At 37.6% G+C, this 15,516-nt stretch overlaps 1 protein-coding gene across 4 annotated transcripts; it reads right to left on the minus strand.

The window, feature by feature from the left end:
* Positions 1–3,591: 3,591 nt before the first annotated feature.
* Positions 3,592–14,680, minus strand: Abl (tyrosine-protein kinase Abl). 4 transcript variants are annotated; one of them, XM_011062156.2, is made up of 10 exons: positions 13,632–14,680; positions 12,663–12,816; positions 12,240–12,349; positions 11,108–12,114; positions 10,782–11,037; positions 10,556–10,690; positions 9,980–10,115; positions 9,768–9,895; positions 8,597–8,808; positions 3,592–8,339 (listed from the first exon to the last, which is right to left on the minus strand). In XM_011062156.2, the coding sequence occupies exons 1-10, from the start codon at positions 13,756–13,758 to the stop codon at positions 6,021–6,023; spliced, it is 4,584 nt and encodes a 1,527-aa protein (XP_011060458.2). In that variant the 5' UTR covers positions 13,759–14,680; the 3' UTR covers positions 3,592–6,020. The 4 variants fall into 4 exon arrangements, with proteins under 4 accessions (XP_011060458.2, XP_011060462.2, XP_011060460.2 ...); XM_011062160.2 differs by having other exon boundaries at positions 8,597–8,760; positions 9,789–9,895; positions 13,632–14,679; XM_011062158.2 differs by having other exon boundaries at positions 9,789–9,895; positions 13,632–14,679.
* Between the last annotated feature and the right edge of the window lie 836 nt (positions 14,681–15,516).

Below are 15,516 nucleotides of genomic sequence, written 5' to 3' on the forward strand. Positions count from 1 at the left end.
ATTCCATTGCGCATAATGGACTTTAGGCCGATATTCATAATAGTCGATTCTTATATTCAAGATCGTCTTCAGTCTTAAGATGTCACGAACCAATTAGAGAGAGAGAGAGAGAGAGAGAGAGAGAGAGAGAGAGAGAGAGAAGCAGCATTTATTATGCGCTCTGGGACAAGTCCCCTCAAGCACAGAAGTCATGATACAAAGATATTCATAGAGTATAAGAATCAATGCGATGCTACAAACACTTTGAAGCGTTTTTTAATTGGTCAGTTTGCAAAATTCTTTCTTCCAATTGGTCCATTAAACGCTTTAAAGCGTTTGTAGCGAGATTTTGACCACAACCATAATCGGGTCTTATATTTAAGACAGTCTTAGACCGATATTCATAGTCGATTTTTATTTCAAGATCGTCTTAAGTAATGTCTTAAGACGCTAATGCAGCCCTCTGGGCCTAGTTTCCACCGGGGGGTAAAAATCAATTAACTACAACTTAAGTATTCCCCTGTTACAGTCGAACAACAGGAGAATGCTCGATTGTAGTTGATTGGTTCTTATATTCTGATTCGGTTTAAACCCTCAGTGGAAACTAGATCATTAATTCATGATTTCTTAAGACTTAAGGTTTTGAATATAATAGCTCCTGCACACAGAACGCAGCAATGCTTATCGCGCAGCGGAAGTTGACGCGACAACCAATCAATATCTCGTTTGCTCGGAAGTAATAGATATTATATATTGGGTCATCTAAAAAGTATCCGCGGTACTTTGTCACTAGATATATGACCATCAACATACATCTAGTCACAAAAAACCGCGGATACTTTTTAGATGACCCAATATAATTTCCACTACGCGGCAAAAGTTGAACTCAATCCAACTTTTGCCGCACGGTGAACACCGCACGCGACACGTGGTATCCAATGACAGTATACCTTTAGAATGAGGACATCGGTAAAGCTGTACACTCATTGGATCGCGTCGTGCGCGACGAACATCGCGCTGGTTTGCCAGACATAAGATGTGAACTTAAGGGTGCTTTCCATTTGATGACACGTCGACATAAGTGTCATTCTATCTTTGTCATTCTCTGAATGTCAACAAGAATAGAAAGACGCTTGTGTCGACTTGTATCAAGTGGAATGCACCCTAAGTTGTTAAGCCAACGAGAAATACTGCTGTAGATTTACTTTAACGGAAATAGAAATAGCAGTAAACTTATCCATAAGGCGAGTTTCAACCGGTTGAAATTCACTTTATTGTAAGTGAGATTATAAATAAGTTTATTGTTATTTCCATTTCCGTTAGATTACATAAATCTAAAGCAATCCTGATTGGCTCATCGGCTTAAAATTAGCTTAAGCGGCACGCATGCGTGCGTGCGCGCACATTTTTCAAATGTTATTAATAAAAAGATTTAGTCAGATTCAAGAAAAAAAGATTAGTTGAGTATTCTGAAATCGCATATATCTAATGCATGTGACTACGTACTAATTATTCAAATTTTATATTACATATTTCTAAAAGATTTTTGCATTAATTGAAAATAAAAATGAACAAAATTGAACAATATCCTACGATTTATAGAATAATTCTCTCTAATTTAATTGTTAATCAATTACACCTATAGCTCCATGTATAATATTAATATTTTAATGATATTAATTAAAATATATGACTAAATAAATAAATTGCCGATTTATCCTTCCAGCAATTATATTTTTATAAAGTTAAAATTTCTGAAAGCGAACGTGTGACAATTATAAATACTAATTTAATGTACTACACACACACATTTCGAATGTTTGATTATATATTTGATTACACTATCCTTATTATCTACTTGTTCACTTTCGCAGATCTTACAAGCTAATCAAGTCGTGCTGGCTTGCACTGCAAAAGTATTCATGAAACTGTATTACATTTTCTGGGCAAAGAGAGAAATAAGCAACAATAATATTACCAAATATATTCCTTTTTATCTCCTTTTGATTATATATATAGAATGTTCAAATAAGATCGGGACCCTGAATTTACTCAAGAGAATGACGTTTTTGAAAGAAATGTTTCAGACAAAAGTTGTAAGATACAAAAAGATCTATTTACAGATCTTATCAGTTTGATCTTGGATTAGCATCGCCAACATCAAATCAAGATCAAATCGATTTTTTTTTACTGGGACGCCCTATTTTTTATTCTAGAATCTAATAGATGTTAAAGCTTTTCAAAACACATTTTTAGAACATATAAAATATCATGAATATAAAATAACATTAATTAATTTAAACATTTATTTTTTAAATATAAAATATTGTTATTAATTAATTTAAATCGTTAATAAAAATCGTCCTCCCGAGTAAATCCAAGGTCCCGACTTTTTTTAAACACCCTGGTATATATTAACTGTATATAATTTTAAATAATTTCAAGAATGTATATGGACAACGCTGTTCTAACATGGAAAATGGTGTAGTTGGCATTGTCGACAAATGTAATCTATAAAAGTTCTGAATAGTTGCTATCTTCAGAACATATACCATTTATATACTCTTAACGCTCAGCCAAATACAGGATAAATGCTAATATTCACATCATACTTTTGCACTCTTGACTATAAAAATATCAGAGAAGTAGAAATATTTGAAAATATTAGATCCACTTGTATCTGTACCTCGATTTTTATGACTTAAATTTTAATTTGAATTTCTTGTCATGCCTAAATAAATTTTTATTTCAATACCTTTGTGTTAAGACGATATCTGTATTTTTATTTCACTATTTGTCTCATAACAAATTTGTTAAACTTATCTCCTCGTTTGTAATAAAGTGTCTGATATGAAATACTAAGAGTTATAAGGATAAAGTTTGCATTATATTAGATTGCATTAAAAGCCGCTGTTTACGTCTAGATGGCTCTAACTGCGTATGCTGTTGTCAGAGACATCTGTTACTTATGTCATTTTGAAAAGTGTAAACATTTCCCGCTAAAATACAATTAACAAACGCTATCCTTTATTTCATGGAACGCATGTGCTTTTGTATAACTGAATTAAAATAGAACGCAATAAATTGTTTTTCCGACGTATACTTCTACACTACTTTGATTTGAAAAAAAAATGCAGTTGAAACTCGGATTGCTTGCGGAAACTTATATGATGAATCGTTTCTAATCAAGGTAAAATGAAATATAAGCAGATGAGCTCTAAAATGTTCAAACTTTTCTAATTACAGTCATGGATAAGAAATAGAAAATCATAAATGACTGTTTTCGATTACTACAACTATTAGAATAATGAGTAGAATGACTATCAGGGACCTGATAAGACTGTTATTTAGACTTATACTAATAATATACAATAATTTATAAACAGCGATAATTTGTATAAACTGTGATAATTGCTAAAGAAAATTTTTAAATGTTTATATATATTTATAATAAATATATATCATAAAACCAACGCAATGTGTATATTAGTTTATTTGTCCATATATGATAGTGTAATGTATATAGCAAAATAAAATACAATTTTGACAGTATACATTATCCAGGATAAAATTACAGTCATGTCATCCAAATTGAAAAAAAAAACAACATAATTTGGTAATTATTTTTATTTTCGGTTTTTCAATCTTATATCAATGTATAAAGCAATATTAAAATTTTGTATTAGTAAATCAGTACGTTGGTCGATTCTTGTAATTTTACATCAAAAAATTAGAAATAAATACGAGAGAGTATAAATAGACATAAAATTACTATAATACACATTATATAAAACATTAATTTTAGTATCTCTTTCAATAATACAATTTCATATACGAATAAATGTCTGGTGATTAAAATTTATTCGTATAACTATTAGCGTTTCTGTTGAGCATGATTCTTTTGATGAAAAGAAGAGAAAGAGCTTGATTATTTTATCACAGGTACAAAATATAAAGAAATTTGAGAGAGAGAGATTGGATCAAAAGAAGAAATACATTTACATGATTAAGAGTACTAGTGAATTCAATATGTATACTACTAGCTGTAACATATAATATAGGCAGTGTGTCATAAGAAACAGTTCATCGGTGACTTATTTCCTCTATTGCATTCTCCTTTAGTATCGAGAGCACAATGAAGCCGGACGAAGTATAAGCCTGAAAACCTCCATAAAATCAATCCGGTATACTATCGTAGGGATAATAGCTTTACAATCGATGTATTATTATACAAACTACAAAACTTAACTTATATTTGTTCCTTTCGCGGGGATGCATACAGTCGACGTTAACAAGCATCTGCGTAGAACTATGTAACATTACATCATCATAAATAACAGAAATTTAACTGCATATATAATACTTACTAAAGCTTACTCTTTTCCTTTTGTTTCTTTATCTAAAAGATGCAAAACGTATATGCGATATATGAGTGACAATAGAGAAGAATAAGTGCGAGTAACAAATGCATGATGTTTAAAAACTTCATTGCATATGACAGCATGTAGAGAAAATACTGTACAGACACAGATAATACATATCGTATATTATTATTTGTCCATTTAGGAGGATTTATACTGGCCATAATCATATGCCGTAATTAATAAGAATTGACCAATCACAGTCGAGTATTCTCCTCTCATTCGGCTGTAAGAGAGGAATATTTGATTAGTCGATTCTTATAGATTACGGCATATGGTTACGGCCAGTGTTCCTTTACTTTGTTTTGGCTCTCTCAGTTCATCTATAATGTGTCTATTGGAGACACACTTTCTATAAAATAACTGTTACTGAATCGTTCACACATGGATGTCTTCAGGCGAATATTTCCGCTATTGTGCTTTTGGAAGAACTATACCATCATGGATAAAAACGAAGCACACGACACTCAAAAATTGTTTGATTAATTACATTCGATTTTGTGGTTTGTTTTGAATATAATTTTACGTGTAGGCGTAATCAATTATCGCGTTGTGTATAGCTGTTATATCCAACTTACTCTATACAAATACAAAATCGTTTATATTGTCCCACAGTACACATGAAACGGCTTATGTTAGGTGTGTTGTCCGTATTTATATATATATAGTCTAATCTAAAAATCTCGCGTATAATATATATATATATATATATATATATATATATATATATACTAAGCACGATGTGTGTATAAAATTACATGTAAAACGAAACGATTTATATATACGCGATACGTAAGCGATTCGAGGATATAGAGTTTAGCGTGTTCGATATTTTCGCGTCCGCGACGCGACTCTCATTTTTTCACGTTTAATATGCCCCCATTCAATCATGCCAATACGCCGATTATATACTACTGAGAATTTGCTTGATCAGTTATTCCATACAGTAATTATAATCATCACATTTACTACCGTATATGAAAACCGTCGTTACGTCTCGACATAAAAATTCAATCATGCAATGGTGTATACGTTTCTTTCTCGTTTTAAGGCCGTATTTCTGCCAGGCCTATGACATTGTACACGCTGATCATAGCGGTTTCTTAAAGATCTTCCAAAAAAAGCGCATGGATGGTATGCAGGCAGAGAGATGTAAATATATACGAACTTATAGAATTTACTGCATATATATAGGATCTTGTACGAGTTGTGTTTTATATCGTACATGTTGTGTCCTTATGTGACTGTCAAGAAGTGTCACCGACGACTCATGCAACTTTGGATTAATTCCTCTAAGGATCATGCAGTCGTATTATCGATTAAGGACTTATTCACATTAAGTTCGCTCTTATTCGCTCGCGTAGATTAATTGCTATGCTTTCAAAAAAGATTTCATTCCTTGATAAAACCTTATTTAGTGACTTAGATATATATTTATATAAATTTATATGTATACTATACGTCCACATGCGAATGCGAGATAGAGAGAGAAAGAGATAGGAGGGACGAGAGTGATGACTTCTGCGATCGGGGTACATCACAGGGGTAGGGCGGTGGAGTGCAGGGAAAACTCGCAGGGCGAGATGCTCGTTTTGATTTTTTAACCGGCCCGGTGCGGCTTTACCTCTGCACCGTGTTTATCACGTCCTTTATCGTATTCTGCACATCACATAAGAGTCTCGTGTTCTCGGTGATGTTGCGTGTGCCGGCAGCTCGCAGCTGCCTCGCCTGCAGCTCGAGCCGAGTGAGCAGGTCGCGGAATTGGAATCTCGCATGCGGCGCGATCGCCGTATCCGTCAGGTTGACGCACATGCCGTGAAGCAAGCCGACCTTGTCGGAAAGCTGCAGCCAGCTGGCCATAACTATGGTGGGACTACCCTTCAGATTCAAAATGCTGTTTTCTATAACGTTCGAGATTTCCATCACGCTATGCTTCGCCCCTTTTGTCATTTCGCCGCTAGTCTGCTTGCTACTGTCGTCGTCGCTCTGTGACGACTTGTTGCAATTCGGCGTGGCGTATATCGAGGAACCAAAATGTTTGCTGGAGGGTCCGAGTGGTTTCAATGGTTTGGCCGGTACGATCGGCTTTTCCATTTCCAAGGTTACTGAGGATGACGAGGTTGGAGGCCATATTCGCGGATCGCCTTTGCTGGTCGAGCTTCTGGTCGAGGCACCGCTATGATCCTCTGGAGAGTCCTCGCTCGCAATGTCACCGACATCCTGTTTGCTACTCGCCCCTCTCACATTTAATTTAGGACTAAGTGGTTGGTTATCACAAGAAGCCTCTTTGTTCTCCCACAATTTTTTTAGGCTACTAATACTGCCGGTGCTGCGGCGCTTGTCATCATTCGCATCATCCACACCAGACGACGAATCCGCCGAATCCGCGACGTTACTTCCCTGCGTGCAGTCGTCAAAGCGCGATGACTTGTTTCTTTCGTCCGCCACGGCCTTCTCTTTGTCAGTATTATCCACCTTTCGCAACCGAGCCTTGAAGTCGATTATTTGACCATCCGGATTCTCTTCCTTCTGTGGATTACTTCTCTTGTCTACCTTCTTCAATTTGAAACCTACACTAGCAGCACTCAATACATGGCCTTCCGTAATCGGCGAAGTCATCGGGATCTCCTTGTGGCTGCTGCTTCTGTCAGTGTGCGCGCTCGGCATGTTCATGTGAACGTGTTCCTGAACGTTAGACACGTCATTGCTTTTCAACATCGAGATTGCGTACTCGCTCGGGACGATATGCTGCTTATTGGCGGAATCCATGCTGAAGCTGGCGCACAACTCGGATAGAAGCTGCGACGCCGGGTCGAGTGGTGCCGCCGACAAAGGCGCGTTGCTACTAGCGACACTACCAGTCTTCTTCGCGAAGCCGGTACCACCGTGTTTCATGTCTGCACTCTGTTTGATCTCGTTGATCAGCTTGAGCTCCAGCATCTCCTTCATGCCGGGTTTGGACTCGAAGGGGTCGGTGGTACTGGTTCCGATTACGGCACCGTCGATAGGCGGCGGCGGTGGTGGAGGCGGCGGTGGCGCTTCCTCGGGTGCCACGATCGTCGCGTCCAACGATTCCGTTTTGATCGTGCCACTGCTTGTCGTTTCCTTTGGTCTAAAAATTAATTTCTTCTCGTCCGCGGACTTACCAACGCCGCCGCCGCTACCGCAATGCGCATCGCCGGCAGTCGTTTCCCGGCGTCGCAGATTCACGCCGAATCGCGAACTAGCCTCCTTCACTGATGGCTCCGCGTTTCTCACATCATTATTTCTATCGTCCTGATCGTAATCGCTGATCTCGTCTTTGCTCCGCCATTCTGCTTTCACTTTCCTAAGGCCGACTGGCGAGCTTGCTATCTTCGTGTGAGAAGAGGATGTCTCGCATGGTGACGCCGTTGTGATAGGTGGTGGCAAATCACAGTGATCGAAGGCTTCGTCTGGAGGAGGTGGTAGATCCACTGGTGGTGGTGGAAACTCCAGATCAGCCAGAGTTGGCTGAACCGATCTCGACGGGCTGGCAGTACGGAAGCTGGAATTGTTCGGCACTCGAAAAGTTCGCAAGCCGATCCCCTCTGTATTGGTTTTCCTGATACCTACGGCACGGCTGCGAGGTGAGTTCGGCGGCTGATAGGTATTTACCACTCCGCTCGAAGAGTTGCTACGCGTCATCTGTGGTTGATTGCGTAAATTATTCTGACGAGGTGAAAGGGAACGATGCTGCGGGATCACGTCGACAACGCTCGCGGTGATAATGTCCTGCTGCTGCTGTTCTATGACTGCATTGGATAAAGAGGACGTGGCGATGTTCTCTTGATTCGGCGGCATACCGCTTTGTCGTAGGGACTCCAAATACGCTCCGATTCTGGCTCCTTTTGGCAAAGTGCCGTAACGGTTGATCGCCCTCTTAACATTTTGCACCTCCAGCGCACCCACGTGGACCAGCTGAAATAGATTTTTATTCTAAATCGCAAAATCGCTTCTTTGAATCAAACAACGCAAGTTATTCAAGCAGTGCTAAATGCATTTACCATCGAAACGGATTTTACTTTGAGATTCTTAATAACACAAACATATAGAAATATTATCGTTATAGTATCTGGTAATATTTAATATCGTACGCGGGTAAAGAAGGTATTGTTTCTGTGTCTAGTATTTATATAGCTTTGAAATTGTGGCCGTTCAACGTAAGATCATTGTACCTTCTGAGGCAGTACTTCCTTAGACGTGTAAGGTCGAGATTTAATTTGTTTCTGATTGCATGGTAAGTTGGATACTGGTTCCGGCGAGGTTGACGGTTGAGGAACAAAGTTATGTTCTGCTGTCCCTTGCGACCCATCTCCGTCGTCGTCCATATCGCAACCTCCTGTAGTAATTGACTGTGTAGCCATTGTCACGAGATCACGTGTGATACCTGAGTCGCCATTTAATAAGGTGTACTGTATATAATCTATAGCTAAGGTATCTCTCCAGCATGTAAGCACAACGCGTTATAGACATTTCTGGAGGAAAGCTAAGAAAAGAATATTTGCGGCGCCTATCAATGTTATTCTCTGCTTTTTCTTCTAGTCACACTTCATTCATCCTAGGGTCATTCTCCTTTAATCGACATTCAGTTAACAGCAGATCCTTAAATTGTGTACATTGTAATTCTATGAGTTAGATAAGAGTGACGTCGTTGACAATAAACAATCAGTGAAAATGAGAAATGATATATGACGTGTGTTAGTTTTCTGAATGATTTTTTTGTAATATATGTATGAATAAGAAGCTCAGTAAACTCACGTAACACTGCTTGAACACAGTTGAATTTTATACGATGATAAAATCGATGAAATAATAATGCCCCTTGCGCAGTCGAATCTCAATCTCTTTAGAATGAGAATAATTAAACAAGAAATCAAAATGATACATATCTAGAAATCTAAAACCAAAGAGGAAAAACGACGTTCTACTTGTACCTCTGCAAAAACAAATATCATGCATGAGTACCTAATATGGAACCTGTTGGGTTTGTAACTCATTGTCAGTATGATAGATAACATATGTAAAGTATCGTTCCCTATTCGTATAAGTGGGAACGAAGAACTGTAGCTACGATTAACAGTACGAGATGCAGACGCTCGAGAGTATGCATTAATAAAATATATCCAAGTACTATTATACCGGAAATTAGTATTCGGCGTGTATTCAACATTCAAGTATACATACTGGCTCGAGGAGAATGACCCACATTCATGAAGCCGTAAATCACTGTAGGCGAAGATGCATATCAAAATTAAACTTAAAGTCAACTGAAAGTTAACAAAAGAAATCAAATGGAAGCAGCATTCGTGCATTCATCATTACACTTAATTTGATATAGTGGAATACCTTCAAAAATTTTATCAATACCATTTAGATCTGTGCCATCGTCAAGCGTCATAGTGCTCACTTCAACATTTTGCTGATCTTGTTCTTGATAGGCAGAATCTCGAAAAGAACTGCACGATGATAGTAAGCTGTCACAGAAGATAAATAACTTTATATACCGAATTATGATTGTATGTTTTATAGGCGGGAGGGGGGAGGGGGGGAGTAAGTACCTTGTTCGCTTAGGAGGTGCTGGCGCCTGTTTTCCTTTTTTATTGGTAGATCTTCGCATTTGAACCATATTACTATTACTCCTACTTGACAAACCTCCCATAAAAGTACTTAATTTGGTGACCGAGCTGGCTCCTTCTATATAAAATATATATTGTCGAATAAATACTACTATTTTAGATAAATCATATGCTATATTAGATAATTTTCTATATAATATAAAAACAAAAATTATATTCAAATATTTAAAGAAAAGAATATCAGAAGCAATAAAATTATTCAATACCCTTTGGAATATATGTTAAAATTTAGAAAGATCAAATTTGAACTATCTTTTTTAATTATACTACTAAAACTATAATTACAGTTCACACCTTTTTATTAGGTGTTGGAATTAATTCGTAGCGTTTTTTAATGAAAGAATGTTATTTATTTCACATGAGCATTAAAAAATACATTAATGAAAGTACTTCCCATCACTTGTAAAACGCTACGAATTAATTCCAACACCTAATATTTCAATGTTAAAATGCGTCACATGGTTGAGTCATTATCAACACTATAACATTAAATATTACCTTGCGTTATGCCGGAAGAAGATAATTGCTCGGATACAAGAACAAGTCCATGTATATTTCCTGTACTTCCAGTCTGCGATTTTTTGTATGCTAGCAATGGAATTTCCCCCCCACCTTGAAGTTGCTTCTCTACCTCTGCAATATTGCAGGAACATATTACAATAAGAACATAATTTTTTTTATAAAAAATATTAGTTAATACTCTAATCTAGAATAATCCATTTACCTTCGGTAATACTAGATTCTTGAAACATATTTTCTAATGAAAGGTGTATTTCCTTAAAAGTTGGCCGTTCTGCTGCTGACCACTGCCAGCACTGACGCATCAGATCATAAACTTTTGTTGGACAACCGGGAGGACATTCCATTCGATAGCCTTTTTCCAACATGTGATAAACGTCTGTTAGATCGACACCAGGATAAGGGGACATTCCATAAGTGGCAATCTCCCATAATAAGATACCGAATGCCCATACATCAGACTGTAAAAATCAATTATCATTATTCGTAATTCAATAACGTAATAATTATATTTCTTAACGATCTTTGTACCTTTGTGGAGAATTTATTATATGCTAAACCTTCTGGTGCAGTCCATTTTATAGGAAATTTCGCCCCTGCATGGGCTGTGTACGTATCGTCTCTCATAAGACGAGCTAGACCGAAATCTGCAACCTTAACAAGATGGTTTTCGCCGACCAGACAATTTCTGGCCGCCAGATCGCGATGAATGAAGTTTCTACTCTCTAAATAACTCATGCCGCTCGCAATCTGTGTAGCCATGTGCATCAGAACTACAGCGTTAATCTGATGCTTACTCTCATTCCGCAGATAATCGAGGAGATTCCCTTTACTCATGAATTCCGTGATAATGTAAAACGGTGGTTCACGTGTACAAACTCCCAGTAATTGTACTAGATTTCGGTGTTTCATTTCCTTCATGATAGCCGCTTCCTCCAGAAAATCCTTCAATGCCATCGTATCCTCCTTCAGAGTTTTAACCGCTACGGTCATGTTGTATCTCTTCCAGACTGCTTCATACACATCGCCGTATTGGCCGCCTCCTAACTTATGTCTCATTACTATGTCCGTCCTGTTAATCTCCCATTCGTCCGGCTCCGGACTCAAAGGAAAGACGGTAGGCTTATTATGCTTTGGTGCAGGATAAAGCAGTTGCGTTATAAGGCCATCAGCAAGCATTGAATGATGATGCACTAACTCAGCTAACGTGTTGAATTTGCTTTCTGTTGTGACAAACATCTTTCCTTCGCTATCTTCGTTAATCCTATAGTGATACACTCGACCCTCGTATCTCAAAGAGATACTACGTTGTCCGGGACTGCTCTCCGATTCCCGTACAAGAAAACTACCGTTTATCCCTGAACTCAGCAGATACTCTGCAGCATTCCTAGATATCCTTCCATGATACCAAGAGTGTTTTTCCAAGGAGTTCACGGGTGTAACGTAATTCGATGGTACCCATCCCACTTGCCCAGAGCTCGAATGAGCCTCACACCATTCTCCGCTTTTATTATAACTTAGGATACGTACTTGTTCACCTGTTTGGAAAAATTAAAGAATAACATTTAAGCTATGTTACACTTATAAAAAATTAACATTTACGTTCTAAAACTTGATGAAATGCAATCTTTATGTAATGTTTAATGAAACATAAATTTAATACCCTTTTTCAAACTAAGTTGATTCTCCCCACCAGCTTGAAAATCATACAAGGCGACAAATAATTGAGGATCATCCTCCTCTTGTGCTAAGAGGTTTTCCTTGCTAGTCCATCTGTATAAAAATAGAAAATATTATTTCTAGAATTAAATAATTGGTAAAATATATTGGTAAATATAACATCCAGATATAACATCATATAAAGATAATATCCTTTATATTCAAGATTCTATATCTTATAAATAGAAATAAAGAAGTATATAAAAAAAGCAAACCTATGTAATAAGGATCTCCCTATCTTCTTATTATGTATTAAAAATAATTTATATAAGAGTCTTTTATAGTCTGACCTTATACAAAAGTAGATAAAATAGCTATTATATAATCTGTGACATATGTCCTTCAGACTTTAAACAATGAAACTGACCTATTTGCTGCTTCAAGAAGTCCACTAGTGGACACACTGGCGTGCTGTTGAATGTTAGCTTGCTGTGAAATTGATTGAACACTAGAACCACTCGGAGGATCACCTTCTGGCAATGCTGGAATGTGAGGTAGAGGTCTACTTTGCAAAAGTGCCTCTGTAAAAGATAGAAAACAATCTTCTATGTAACCTTCAATGTATCCAAAAGAAAACTTCTGTACTGATAATCTCAAAGCAGCTCATTGCTTATATAATAATGCAAGATGTTGAAAAATCTCATAATTACATTCAAAGTAACATAATACAATAAGGATGATTATCAGCCATATCTGTATGAATCTTCATATAGACATCCTTTTTCCATACACAGATATACATGTTTATATATTGCAAAACCTTTATTTAGCCAATAATATTTCTATTATTTCATGCCAATATAAACATTAATTTATATGTTAGAAAACATCATAAAATCAGAGATATTTCTTTATAACTGAACTAATGTACATTTCCTGTACTTAAAACAAAACAGGTACATGTTTGAAATTTGGTGAAAGCAAGAAGGAAAGTTTCACTACAGTCTAGTGCAGCAAAAAAAAATAAATCTCGAGGTTTGTTTTTTATTCTTGCACTAAGACTTTTCTTCTTGCTTTACTCAAATCTTAAACATATACCACTTTAAGCTCCAAAATGAATAATATATTAGCTATAGAAGACAGATCTTTAGACTATTTCTAAGTACTACTTTCTTATCGTTGCTATTAATTTATAAATATACCATATCACATTGTGTCAAGTCATGAAAGCACAACAGTGTTAAAACATGCCACAGGAGAAACATGCCAGTTCTAGCATGAGTTGCAAAAGCATCATGCCTCAACATGGACATCCAGTGGAATGTGTTCGAGGAGGCTACTTTAGGAGCTCAGGTCTAGGAACAAGACAGAGAACGATAGTGATGTGTGTTCTCACCGCTGTGCTCGGTGAATATGTTAGAGCCTATGACGCGCGTATCTTTGAGATTTCTGGGCTGCTTGCGTGTCTGCCGCACGGTGGACCCGGCGGGGATCACCCTGTCCTTGGTCTGTTGAGCGCCCATAGCGTTTGTCCGATGATTACCATACCATGCCCCTCCTTCCCGGGTCTGTGTGTAGAGCCCTGTCTGGCTCCTGGTTCGGACTGCCCTCGCGGTCGCGCCGGGAAACACTTCACTTCCGGCATTCGACAGGCGCCGGCGACGGGCCCGACATCGTCGTCGATTGTCGTCGTCGTCGCCGTCGTCGTCCGCGTGAGCCCGGATCCACGCACGCGAGGACACCGCGATCGTCGGCCACGAGCGCGCGACCCACCCACCCGATCGAAGCGCAGATCACAGTGCGGGCCGCGGCGGGGCCATTCACATTTTTACATGTCAATTACCGCTCTCTCTCGCTGCCCCTCGCCATATTTGACAGCTTTTGACGTCGATTATTTAGTTTGTCGATGCATTGCTGTGCGGCAGCACGACGCTGGGCGGGTTCTCATGCGATGCCCTCCACGGTGCCCTCCACGGTGCCCTCGTTCGCACGCTCCTAATTCCAAGCCTGTTGTCGTCCACGTGTATAGATATCGAGCTGTCGCGAACTGCCAATAATCGCTTTATTCATAATCGAATTTATTATTGGTTTAGTTTTTCTTTTTTTCCCGATTGGACGATCTCTCTTCTTTTTTTTCTCTTCGATGCTTGATTTACATATTTATCTTATTTTTAGTGCGAAAGATTTAACGCGATGCAACTGGAAATGACTGGAAAAGAGAATGAGTCTTCAGGATTTAGACGGAGGATTGCAAAAGGATATGAAAATCGATCATAAGGCTGCGAGCTCAATTTAAAGGATCTGTTTTTCGTAGTCAATTTTGTATGTTTCTTTCTTTTTTGATTAGATGTAAATTAATGGACCTTTTTTCTTTAGATAGATTCGCGTTTCCACCAATATGTTTCAATGTCCTATTGAAGCGCGCTCGAATAGAACATGTTGGAACATGTTGGAGCTTGTTAAAACATGCAACGCGAACAAACTTTTTTTCTTTCTAATTATATATATATATATATATATATATATATATATATATATATTTCACTTTAAAGCTCCTGACTATTCAGCCAGCGACACAGAGGCTAGTTTATATCGTGTACACCTCAATACACGTACTAACTAGTAACTTTCTATTAAATTATTTTAATTTTAGCAATGTATTGTATTTAAAGAATGGCTGCATTTAGCGGACTCAACAGTTGAGTGAGTGCTCGCTGCTATTGATATATTCTTCCAGATCTAAAATGCTGATTGGATGATCTAAAAGAATACATCAATAACAGCGAGCGCTCAACTGTTGAGTCCGTTAAACGCAGCCAATAATATGTATAATGTACCAAATTAGTACAGTATACATCATAATGATTAATTAAATATACATATCATGTATAGTTTTGCATCGCTGAAATTAAGCGCAATTCAGTCCGTTCTTAATCTCAAGCAATGTCAAGATGCTCTCTGATTGGCTCATGCACTAGCATCTAACATGGCTCTCTGATTGGTTCATGCACTAGCTTAAACCATCTCAAAGCTGTCAAAATTTAAGTGTATGAAACAAGTAATTTGAGGTCTTTTTAGATTTATTAACAAAAAAGATTTAGTGGATTACGTAGTAAATTTGTGTAAGGATATGCATTTTTATCCGCCACGTGATTACATAACTACAAATGAACTTATTTGTATGAGATTATTTGTATTGAGTATAATCTGCAAACGCGAAAAATCGCATATATTGGGCGCAGGTGAAACTTCTAATTTGATGTGGCACTCGCTATTAGGCC

Source organism: Acromyrmex echinatior, chromosome 12 (assembly GCF_024713525.1).
Source record: "Acromyrmex echinatior isolate Ae372 chromosome 12, ASM2471352v2, whole genome shotgun sequence".
Taxonomy (NCBI): domain Eukaryota; kingdom Metazoa; phylum Arthropoda; class Insecta; order Hymenoptera; family Formicidae; genus Acromyrmex; species Acromyrmex echinatior.

Excerpts from the sequence above, each read along its gene's own strand:
- Abl (XM_011062156.2), bottom strand. The coding sequence starts at position 13,758 with ATGGGCGCTCAACAGACCAAGGACAGGGTGATCCCCGCCGGGTCCACC. Across the intron at positions 12,817-13,631 it reads CATATTCACCGAGCACAGCG|AGGCACTTTTGCAAAGTAGA; the intron begins GTGAGAACACAC and ends TATCTTTTACAG. Across the intron at positions 8,340-8,596 it reads AGGAAGTACTGCCTCAGAAG|CTGGTCCACGTGGGTGCGCT; the intron begins GTACAATGATCT and ends AATCTATTTCAG.